Here is a 12,969-nt window from a genome sequence, read left to right on the forward strand (position 1 = left end):
CACACACACACACACACACACACACACACAAAGATGAGGTGACTTAACGAACGAAAGCGCTGGCAGGTCGATAGACACACAAACAAACACAAACATACACACAAAATTCAAGCTTTCGCAACAAACTGTTGCCTCATCAGGAAAGAGGGAAGGAGAGGGGAAGATGAAAGGAAGTGGCTTTTAAGGGAGAGGGTAAGGAGTCATTCCAATCCCGGGAGCGGAAAGACTTACCTTAGGGGGAAAAAAGGACAGGTATACACTCGCACACACACACATATCCATCCACACATTCAGACACAAGCAGGGGCGGTTAGTAGACCCGCAACCGAGCGCCTCCCCAGGTGGCGGATAGGGGAATGCCTCCTAAATATAGGTGGTACCGAGGAAATGAAATACTCGGGGCGGCCAAAACTACTAGTAGGTCTGTTCCCACAGTGGGCGGCTACAAAAGGTGTCTGCTCCACATGTCAGTGGCGGCCTCAACCGACCTCCTGATCTGGAAAGTCAGGTTGTACTCGGCAGCATGCCATATATCCAACTACTAAACATCATGATGGTACAACGAGAAAAATCTCATTACCCCGGGCCCCAGTCAATAGATTGGGATTGTCGTGAGCATCGGATTCCGGGGGCTCACGGACATCATGAGAAGAATCGGAGCTTCTCAAACTCCCTCAAGACCAAACGCAAACACTACATCGGCACACTCCACGTGAACTCACTGATGAAGACAGGAAAGATGAAACAACTGACAGACACTCTCGAAAAATTTCAAATCAAACACGATTCACAGACGAAGACCATTTCAACACGGAGAATTTCAGAATATACAAAGGAAAACCATCGAGACAACTGAAAAACCTAAGGCTTTTTGGCACAGGATTTGCAGTACACAGGTCCATCACGGACAGCATAATCGACTTTTCGTCACCAAACGAAAGAATCAGCACCATCACAGTGAAATCGGCCAATAAATCCTACACAATAATCAATGCACATGCACCGACTAATGACTACAACAGGAAAAACCCGGACGAAATTGATGACTTCTGGACGACAATGGAAGAAACTATCAGAAAAATTCCTGCACATAGAGTCAAAATAATACTGGGAGACTTTAACGCCAAACTCGGAAAAGAAAAGATATACAGACATATCACAGGAAAACATACTCCACACAAGGACACCAACAAAAACCGAAAACATCTGACAGACTTTTGCAAAAGCCACGACCTCGCCATTATGTCAACAAAATTCAAGAAACCAACACGAAAACTTACCACATGGAAATTCCCCAGCGGAAAGCAAGAACTACAAATCGACCATGTAATAGTGCAGAAAGACTCACAAAAAGAAATTTTGAACATAGACACCCGTAAAGGCTACTTCGACTCAGACCACCACCTACTACAGATCAGGATTCGTCTTTTGCCCAAGAAAAAGCTCCAGAAGAACAAAATTGTTAGACCAGATCCAGAATACGTTACTTTAAACCAGACACAAATATTACACAAAATTAAAATGGAGAAAACGACAGACTGGACACAACTTTCACGAAGAATCCGAGAGGCCATGAAACTAGCACAAGCACCACGAACATGGAAACACCGTTGGTGGAACCACACATGTGACCAAGCTATTGACCAACGAATCAGTGCATGGAAAAAATTTAGTAGCCATAAATCCCAAGAGAATTGGATGAACTTCTTGAAAACACCGAAGCAATCAAGCGAAATCATTCGCAGTGAAAAACGACAGTATGACAAACGGCGACTGACAGAGATCGAATCGGACTTCATGAAGAACAATACAAGAAACTTCTACAGAATGTTCAGAGAAAATATGACTGGATATCAACCACCCAACTTGTGCTTCAGAAGACCGGATGGAACCCTAGAAACCAATACCAAAAACAATTGTGACATTCTGGCAAAGTACTTTGAAAAACTGCTCAACATGGACCCCCCCCCCCCCCCCCCCCCATGGAAGAAATGATGACAGAAACGAGCGCATACAATCCAGATAGTGAACCTCCAACTCTAGAAGAAGTTAAAGAAATAATAAAGTCACTCAAGAATCGTAGAGCACCAGGAGAAGATGGCATCATCGCGGAAATCTGGAAGTTGCAAGACCCAGAACTCACCAAAGACATCCACAGGATCTTGGAAGACATCTGGAAGACCATGAAAATTCCTGGCGACTGGAAAACTGCCCTGATACACCCACTACACAAAAAAGGTGACAAGACTGACCCGAACAACTACAGAGGAATATCCCTACTGCCGGTCATATACAAGATCCTCTCTAAAGCTTTACTGAACAGACTAGAATGCCAAACCGACCACTTGATTGGGGAATACCAAGCAGGCTTCCGTAAAGGGGCGGTCTTGTGCGGAACAAATTTGGAACCTGAAAATGATTTTACAGCACAAACAGAACCTGATCATTACCTTTGTTGACTTCAAAAAGGCGTACGACTCCATCGACCGGAAAACTCTCTTCAAAATTCTAGCAGAATACAAAGTAGACAACAAAACACGGGCTATCATAGAACAAACTTTAACCAACACGACCTCCAAAGTAAAGTTCTGTGGGGAACTATCAGAGCCCTTTGAAATTCGCACAGGTGTCCGACAAGGTGATGGTCTCTCACCTCTCCTTTTCAATCTGGTGTTAGATAAGGTCATAAAAGAATGGGAAACATCACAACAGGGGATAACCTTAGGAAACCTACAGATTAAATGCCTGGCTTTTGCAGACGATTTGGCGATTGTCACGAAAGGTATAAAGGAAACAAAAGACGCTATTGAAAAACTGCACGAAATCGCTTCCAAAACTGGACTACAGATCTCTTACGAAAAGACACAGTTTATGAGCAGAAAGAAACTCTCATCTCTGAACACGAAGTATGGCATGATTTACAAAACGGCAAACTTCAAATACCTCAGTGAAACACTACAAATGAGTGGACATAACAGAGACTCAAACGAAGAAATAAAAGGCTAAACTGGACAAGGCATACGAAGTAGTGTGGAATCATTACAACAAGAAGTCTATCTCACAAAAAGCCAAATTACGCCATTACGACACGGTGGTGCTCCCCGAGGCACTATATGCAGCAGAGACCACACTAATCCTAGGGCATACACGTATCAGACAATTAGAAAAAGTAGAACGGAAAATACTTAGGAAAATATTTGGCGCAACTAACAACAATGGAATATGGATCAAGAAACCTACAGAGGAACTGTACAAACATACGGAGACAATCACGGAAAAGATTAGAAAACGCAGACTACAATTCTATGGACACCTATACAGAATGCCATCCCACAGGCTGACCAAACAGATCTTTGACTGGGTAACCACTAGAAACAACAAATAGGTGGCAGAGGTAGAAAACGACCTGAACCAGCTCAACATAACAGCAGACACAATAAACGACAGAATAAAGTTCAGAAACATCATTAAGAAAAGTAAACTACATGAGATACAATGCGACAAACGAACAGGCATAAAATGGACCGAAGTACGCAAGCAAGATCACAGCCAGAAGATGAAAGAAATATGGGCAACCAAAAAGGCAATCAAGATGAAGCCGAAGACACAAAGCCGACAAGAAGCATGGACAGAGGACCGGAAACAGAAACACAGCGAGCGAATGAGGGAAGTTTGGGCAGCAAGGAAGGCAGCAAAAGGAACTGGCCATGTAGTTTAGTCCAAATGCGCTCTTTAAGGGCAAAACACACACACACACACATATATATATATATATATATATATATATATATATATATATATATAATGGAAGGAAACATTTACATATGTCTGCTTGTGTCTGTATGTGTGGATGGATATGTGCGTGTGTGCGAGTGTATACCTGTCCTTTTTTCCCCCTAAGGTAAGTCTTTCCGCTCCCGGGATTGGAATGACTCCTTACCCTCTCCCTTAAAACCCACTTCCTTTCGTCTTCCCCTCTCCTTCCCTCTTTCCTGATGAGGCAACAGTTTGTTGCGAAAGCTTGAATTTTGTGTGTATGTTTGTGTTTGTTTGTGTGTCTATCGACCTGCCAGCGCTTTTGTTCGGTAAGTCACCTCATCTTTGTTTTTATATATATATATATATATATATATATATATATATATATATATATATATATATAAAACAAAGATGATGTGACTTACCAAATGAAAGTGCTGGCAGGTCGACAGACACACAAACAACCACAAACTTACACACAAAATTCAAGCTTCCGCAACAAACTGTTGCCTCATCAGGAAAGAGGGAAGGAGAGGGAAAGACGAAAGGATGTGGGTTTTAGGGAGAGGGTAAGGAGTCATTCCAATCGCGGGAGCGGAAAGACTTACCTTAGGGGGAAAAAAGGACGGGTATACACTTGCACACACACACATATCCATCCACACATATACAGACACAAGCAGACATATTTAGTCTGCTTGTGTCTGTATATGTGTGGATGGATATGTGTCTTTAAATATGTCTGCTTGTGTCTGTATATGTGTGGATGGATATGTGTGTGTGTGCGAGTGTATACCCGCCTTTTTTTCCCCCTAAGGTAAGTCTTTCCGCTCCCGGGATTGGAATGTCTCCTTACCCTCTCCCTTAAAACCCACATCCTTTCGTCTTTCCCTCTCCTTCCCTCTTTCCTGATGAGGCAGCAGTTTGTTGCGAAAGCTTGAATTTTGTGTGTATGTTTGTGTGTCTGTCGACCTGCCAGCACTTTCATTTGGTAAGTCACATCATCTTTGTTTTTTATATATATATATATATATATAGATATATATATATATATATATATATATATATATATGTCTGCTTGTGTCTGTATGTGTGGATGTATATGTGCATGTGTGCGAGTGTATACCTGTCCTTTTTTCCCCCTAAGGTAAGTCTTTCCGCTCCCGGGATTGGAATGACTCCTTACCCTCTCCCTTAAAACCCACTTCCTTTCGTCTTCCCCTCTCCTTCCCTGTTTCCTGATGAGGCAACAGTTTGTTGCGAAAGCTTGAATTTTGTGTGTATGTTTGTGTTTGTTTGTGTGTCTATCGACCTGCCAGCGCTTTTGTTCGGTAAGTCACCTCATCTTTGTTTTTATATATATATGATATGAATATAATAGAGGGAAACATTCCACGTGGGAAAAATATATCTAAAAAGAAAGATGATGAAACTTACCAAACAAAAGCGCTGGCAGGTCGATAGACACACAAACAAACACAAACATACACACAAAATTCTAGCTTTCGCAACCAATGTTTGCCTCGTCAGGAAAGAGGGAAGGAGAAGGAAAGATAAAAGGATATGGGTTTTAAGGGAGAGGGTAAGGAGTCATTCCAATCCCGGGAGCGGAAAGACTTACCTTAGGGGGAAAAAAGGACAGGTATACACTCGCACACACACACATATCCATCCACACATACACAGACACAAGCAGACATTTGTTAAGGCAAAGAGTTTGGGCAGAGATGTCAGTCGGGGCAGATGTACAGAGGCAAAGATGAAGTTGAAAGACAGGTGAGGTATGAGCGGCGGCAAATTGAAATTGGAAATTAGCGGAGATTGAGGCCTGGCGGATAGCGAGAAGAAAGGATATGCTGAAGGGCAAGTTCCCATCTCCGGAGTTCTGACAGGTTGGTGTTAGTGGGAAGTATCCAGATAACCCGGACGGTGTAACACTGTGCCAAGATGTGCTGGCCGTGCACCAAGGCATGTTTAGCCACAGGGTGATCCTCATTACGAACAAACACTGTCTGCCTGTGTCCATTCATGCGAATGGACAGTTTGTTGCTGGTCATTCCCACATAGAACGCTTCACAGTGTAGGCAGGTCAGTTGGTAAATCACGTGGGTGCTTTCACACGTGGCTCTGCCTTTGATCGTGTACACCTTCCGGGTTACAGGACTGGAATAGGTGGTGGTGGGAGGGTGCATGGGACAGGTTTTACACCGGGGGCGGTTACAGGGGTAGGAGCCAGAGGGTAGGGAAGGTGGTTTGGGGATTTCATAGGGATGAACTAAGAGGTTGCGAAGGTTAGGTGGACGGCGGAAAGACACTCTTGGTGGAGTGGGGAGGATTTCATGAAGGATGGATCTCATTTCAGGGCAGGATTTGAGGAAGTCGTATCCCTGCTGGAGAGCCACATTCAGAATCTGATCCAGTCCCGGAAAGTATCCCGTCACAAGTGGGGCACTTTTGGGGTTCTTCTGTGGAAGGTTCCGGGTTTGGGGTTTCGGGTTTGAAGCAAATAACCAGAGCCACATCCTCATCTCCTCAAACCCGGAACCTTCCACAGAAGAACCCCAAAAGTGCCCCACTTGTGACGGGATACTTTCCGGGACTGGATCAGATTCTGAATGTGGCTCTCCAGCAGGGATACGACTTCCTCAAATCCTGCCCTGAAATGAGATCCATCCTTCATGAAATCCTCCCCACTCCACCAAGAGTGTCTTTCCGCCGTCCACCTAACCTTCGCAACCTCTTAGTTCATCCCTATGAAATCCCCAAACCACCTTCCCTACCCTCTGGCTCCTACCCCTGTAACCGCCCCCGGTGTAAAACCTGTCCCATGCACCCTCCCACCACCACCTATTCCAGTCCTGTAACCCGGAAGGTGTACACGATCAAAGGCAGAGCCACGTGTGAAAGCACCCACGTGATTTACCAACTGACCTGCCTACACTGTGAAGCGTTCTATGTGGGAATGACCAGCAACAAACTGTCCATTCGCATGAATGGACACAGGCAGACAGTGTTTGTTGGTAATGAGGATCACCCTGTGGCTAAACATGCCTTGGTGCACGGCCAGCACATCTTGGCACAGTGTTACACCGTCCGGGTTATCTGGATACTTCCCACTAACACCAACCTGTCAGAACTCCGGAGATGGGAACTTGCCCTTCAGCATATCCTTTCTTCTCGCTATCCGCCAGGCCTCAATCTCCGCTAATTTCTAATTTCAATTTGCCGCCGCTCATACCTCACCTGTCTTTCAACTTCATCTTTGCCTCTGTACATCTGCCCCGACTGACATCTCTGCCCAAACTCTTTGCCTTAACAAATGTCTGCTTGTGTCTGTGTATGTGTGGATGGATATGTGTGTGTGTGCGAGTGTATACCTGTCCTTTTTTCCCCCTAAGGTAAGTCTTTCCGCTCCCGGGATTGGAATGACTCCTTACCCTCTCCCTTAAAACCCATATCCTTTTATCTTTCCTTCTCCTTCCCTCTTTCCTGACGAGGCAACCATTGGTTGCGAAAGCTAGAATTTTGTGTGTATGTTTGTGTTTGTTTGTGTGTCTATCGACCTGCCAGCGCTTTTGTTTGGTAAGTTTCATCATCTTTCTTTTTAGATATATATATATATATATATATATATATATATATATATATATATATACACACACACACTGCATTCTTGACTGTCATTTGTAGTTAAAAATAACAGCTTGTTTCCAATCATTAGCAGCTTTCACTCAGTTAACACTAGGCAGAAATCCAATCTGCATTTGGATTGCACTCCTTTGACCCTAGTGCAAGAAGATGCGCAGTATGCTGCTATTTTCAGTAAGCTACCACAGAAAGTGAAGAGATTCCTCATGGATCACTCCTTCTATTCTGTTGAGGAGTTGCTTGAAAAATTAAGCTGATTCCTGTGTTATATCATTGATTGCAAATACATAAACTTATGTCTTGTATACTTTTACATTCATAAACATTTTATTTTATTTATTATTGCTCTGATTCTTTATTATTATTTCTTGTAGTGACATGTTCCATTATCTGAGAGAGAGAGAGAGAGTGGGAGAGAGAGAGAGAGAGAGAGAGGGGGGGGGGGGGGGAGGGGGTCAACGTTGCAGAAGAGTAGTAGCGCCTAAGTATTTTTGCTAATTTCTAACCAGTAAAATTTTCTAACAGCCAAAATCACCTTAGTTCTAGCAGTTCATGTAAAACGGTGAAATGTGACCAAGCTGATTTTCAAAGCATAATGCAGTTTACAAAATGACAATTTATTCTTATACCCGTCTGGACGTCACCCAGAACTGGCAGTTCACAGTTTGAACGCTTACACCTAAGACCTACATTGGGTGCACTTCCAGTGCTGACTAATGCCACCACTATGCACATTTTGTATGGGAAAATATGTTCACCAACATCAGCGAAATTCAATAACAATAATATTTAATAACTTTTGAGTGGATTTGTATATCAGATGAATGAACATTTTAACTGAACTGTTTGGTAATTAACAAGAAACTATATTATGTCACTGCCACTGGAGTAAGCTATTGTTGGACATGGTGATTCTCATTATGGACTGAATTAATAGAAGTGCCACAGTGTATTTTTCTCTAATAAAATAACTACAGTGTAGTGCTAAATGTGAACTGTGGCTGTTTTGTGTAAATGTTAACTATGTTTTGTGTCTAAAATAAAATAATTAACTTCTCACTGAACTGTTGATAGGTTACTGGGGGTGCTGATCTGGTTCTGTGTGCTGACAGTTTTTCTGTAATAGGTAAAGCAGTCACCTACTCTAACAACAGAACTTTCCAAGGAATAAATGTGAGTGTTATTGCAATTCAGATTACAGTGCTGAACAGTTTCTTGAACAAACACATTCTTACATTCATTTAAATTTTCAGCTTTGAGGTGACCAGAGACTTCGAAGATCAGGTCAGAAACACTAAATAGTGTTTTTCACATCTTTGACAATTTCAGTGAGCCATGTAGGTTTGGATTTGTAGGTGCTAGTAAGTTAAGGATCTGTTCGGTTAGTCTGCTACCACACATTCAATATATGTGTCTTCTTTTCCTCATTACATATGTTAGCTTTTCCATTTTCAAATGGAGCTCTCTTGTTTGAATATTAATTTGTATTCTGCATTAATATTACTTTTAGGACCCAGTATTTTTCCATAGAATTCTTCTTTCAACTTTTTCTAGTTTTTCAAGATCTCAAAATTTTGTTAACTCAGTTGTAAAGTAATCAGACATTTCAATCTGTTTTATACATGGGAACATGATTCTTTAAAGAATGGTGGGTTTACTGGTATTCATATATTACACAATATAAAAATGTTGACCTCAGCTGCACTAGCTTCATTGCGAATGTATGACAACTGTGTATATTTTGAATGACAAATTTGGGAAAAAACCTCATATAATGTGAACTAACTAACCGTAACTGTATTTGGGCGATAACCAGCTCCACCAGGACACAGGAGATTGTACTCATCTGTCCCTTTCTGTGGACAAAGCTCACAGCGTGGTCCCCAAGCTCGACCTTGCGAACAGCAGCATGTAGCCCTTGTTACTGGTTCGCCAAGTTCCTGTGTACAGCGCTGTCGTCCTCCCGGTAGTTCCTCCACTGATAAATAACAGCGCGATTCACGACGGTCTGTAAACGTAACAAAGCAGATGTCTACTATTGATGCAATTGCAACATATAAGAGAAAATCATCATATATCCTCCACATAAGACTATCAGAGCTTGTAACTAAAGCGTATTTGTCATTCTCACTAATAATTGTGGGAACGCACAGGAAAAGAATCAGTTACTTAAATGTTACTATTTTACAGGAGGTAGGTTGCATTAAATATTTTTTTCTAACTTGTTATTACATGCAATTACTATACAGATTATCACTGTAACAGAATAATCCATTACAGATAACATTATTTTACCTAATGAGAACCAGTGGCAACAATCTGAGCTGCATCTTTTTACAAACCACGTATATTTCTATTCATACATTTGCGTGTTCCCCCCCCCCCCCCCCCACTTCAAGTGTGTTAGTGTGTATAACGTACCACAATCACAATCTAATTATGAATGCCACATTTCTTCATGGGATGTGGCACCTCCATCAACATACAGATTTCAGCACCACTAAGAACTGTGGCCGCACGATGTCATTGCACTCATGACCAGAGGAAGATTTTGAATGTAAAGGCCAACATGAAGGTGGACTTGTTAGTGTTTGTGTCTAGTGGCACTAATACCACTTGCTTGTTTCTGACTGATTGGTAATCAAAGAACTATGCTAGATGTCTGGATTATGCTTTGGGTTAATCTCACGAACTTTCCTTGCCATGCACATTGTGATGAATTCATAGCCTAGTACACATTTTTTCACTGACATTTGCTCATAATATTTTTAGATAAATGGTTACGAATAACACAGTAGCTAAAGACTGATAACAGTTTTCACCATGATTACAAACAAAACAATTAATTCTAACAATTCTAAAAACTAAAAAAGTTTGTACTGAATGAAGATTACAATATTCCATTTAAAAACTAGAAGAAAAAGTCTAAACACTCACCCACACAAGCATTTCCACCTGATACAAGTTCATAATTTGGTGGACACTGGCAGATATATTTGCCTTGCGTATTTATACATGTACCATACTGACATGCATGAGGGCTTTCACATTCATTTACATCAGTGCAGTTTCCTGGAAGTAATGGTGTACAATAAATATGACAAATCTTTGCAAAGTAATTATACGTAATTTTTTTAAAAATATTTTTGTGATTGATCTAGTCTTACCTCCTGAATTGTCCAAAGCATAGCCTTCATCACATTCACACCGGAACATTCCAAATATATTCACACAGCGTCCAAAGACACACAGATTGCTGAACATCTGACATTCATTTATATCTGAAACATTACATCACATATCAGTGAAATAACTCTACATATATTTGATGAGGGAGTTTAAAATGTATGGACAGCACAGAAGTCATGAGAACATACCAATACATGACTGTTCTGTTCTTTCATCAGGATGCATGAAACCCATTTCACACTCACAACGGAATGAACCGGGATAATTGAGACAATGCCCATTTTCACAAAGGGATGAATCCTCTGAACATTCATCAACATCTTGGCATGTGTATCCATTACCTCGGAAACCAGCATCACATACACACTGGAAGCAGACAACTATATAGAATTAATCAAAATAATTAACATGAAATGTTATTGCATTACACTCATTTTCATTAGATACTACTCAATTTTCTTATGCAACCACAATGGTTTGCATACAGTGTTGGTCCCAATTTTGATCCCAGTATAAGTGGGAGATACGAACAGTAATAGAGAAGGGGAAGTCCGTATGCTCATCAGTCCAACCTTGTTTGAAATTATATATGCACAGAAGTCCTAATTCACTTTATTTCTGAGTTACTTGTTGTACAAAAAAGGAAAGAAGGAAAATTATGCTTTCATTTTCCCACGAAAAAGTAGTCATTAGAGACAAAGAACAAGCAGAGACTGAAGAAGGATGCGGTAGGAAATTGACTGCAACCTTTTCAAATGAACCACTCTGGCATTCACTTTTACTGATTTATAGAAATCATGCAAAGCCTAATTTGAGCACCAGTGCCTTGACCACTGTACTGCATTTCTCAGTACACATGACGGTTATTTTAAAAGTAAGGTAACTTTCCTGAACAAACCTTATTCCGCAGACAGTGAAACTGATACCATAGTATGGCTCTAGATGTACTTTCATTCATGGTGCATGTGGTTTCAGGGATCCATACAGTTCACAGGCCCACATATTGAGGACACCTGGGTCGGCCCACTGTCACGCTCTGGTGAGCCGCCAAGGAAACAGCACTATTTATGAGATCGCAAACGAGTGCTTGGCCTATTCTGTAACCTATATTACTGCTTTCCAGTCAATGAGTTGAGTGCTGTGCACAACATATACTTCATTGTATCTTACATGTTGCTCAATAATGTACTATGTTCTGTAAATCGTGTTTGTTCTTGCTATAGCAGCTCTGGAACTCATTGCTTTTCCAGTGCTCCCCACTGGTTTAAATTATGAATAAAGTGCTTCAAAACAAATTGTTTAGTTAGTTACAAGTTTCAATATCACACTCATGATAAATGTTCTGACACAGAATACGTAATGCGAATTAAAATAGCCATGTCTATCAATTCTACAATATAACACAGCTGTACAACTCGAAAGAGAGCCAACAGTGTACCACTCAGTGAACCTCACAACATTTATTTCTTGACCAACTTAGTATGAGTCAACAATGCTTGGGACAGACTCTGATTACTTATCAAGAGTCAGAACTGGAGCACAGCTGAGGCAACAATAACTAATAGTAATAAGATATGGTTTAGCAACTGTACCTATTAAAAAGCGTCTGCATTGTAAGAAAGAAAAAGTAAAAATGAGGAAGAAGAAAAAGTGATGGAGGAGAGAAAAAGTTTTTCCAGTTAAAAAAAGAGAATCACATAACAGGATATTTTTTCCTTTTTGCCTTTTCCAATTTCTCTATGAGGTTAGTATTGTTATGCATCAGTTTTCACAGCGCTAGTGGAATATGGTAGCTCGATGCCATTCCTGACAACACAGCTCCCCCTGGAAAGGAATCTGCATTCCCCATCTGTCTGCATCTAGTGTAAATCTCATTTTCAAGTATGACAATGTGTTCTAAGTGTATACCTGATGGGTATTAGCTCAACATTTACCCACGTTGGATGAGGGAAACCATACAAGCACTGACCAGCTCACCAGCCCTCATCATTAACCCGTGAGGCAGATTGGATCTGGGTCTGGATCACCTATCTGTGTTCTGGAAGTGGGCACATTAGCACTCTCAGCTATCTGGGTAGGTCCATCATGTTATAGGATAGGCCTAAAATATGATATGAAGAACATTTCAAATATGCCAGAGACTTAGTCTTAATTTTTCTGCTCACCTCTAAACTGATCTACATTTCTATTTGAGAGTATATCAAAACACAGAGAAATATCACTTACAGATGTTAGAAATTAATTTGAAATGAGTCAACAACTGGGATCAAAGATGCCTATCAAGAAATGCTGATATAATTAATTTTTGTTTGTGCGCATAATCAGTTTCAATTTCTGTCGTTTATTTATGTAATAATATAAAAACTCTTTCAG

The 12,969-nt window shown here is 41.0% G+C and overlaps 1 protein-coding gene across 1 annotated transcript in view; it reads right to left on the minus strand.

Annotated features, from left to right (window-relative positions):
* Positions 1–12,969, minus strand: part of LOC124622681 (fibrillin-2-like) — a 631,069-nt gene that overhangs the window by 171,750 nt on the left and 446,350 nt on the right. The window contains 4 exon segments of the mRNA XM_047148470.1: positions 9,198–9,415; positions 10,345–10,479; positions 10,575–10,688; positions 10,785–10,962. Coding sequence (XP_047004426.1) covers positions 9,198–9,415; positions 10,345–10,479; positions 10,575–10,688; positions 10,785–10,962 — 645 coding nt within the window.

This window comes from Schistocerca americana, chromosome 7 (assembly GCF_021461395.2).
Source record: "Schistocerca americana isolate TAMUIC-IGC-003095 chromosome 7, iqSchAmer2.1, whole genome shotgun sequence".
Classification (NCBI taxonomy): Eukaryota; Metazoa; Arthropoda; class Insecta; order Orthoptera; family Acrididae; genus Schistocerca; species Schistocerca americana.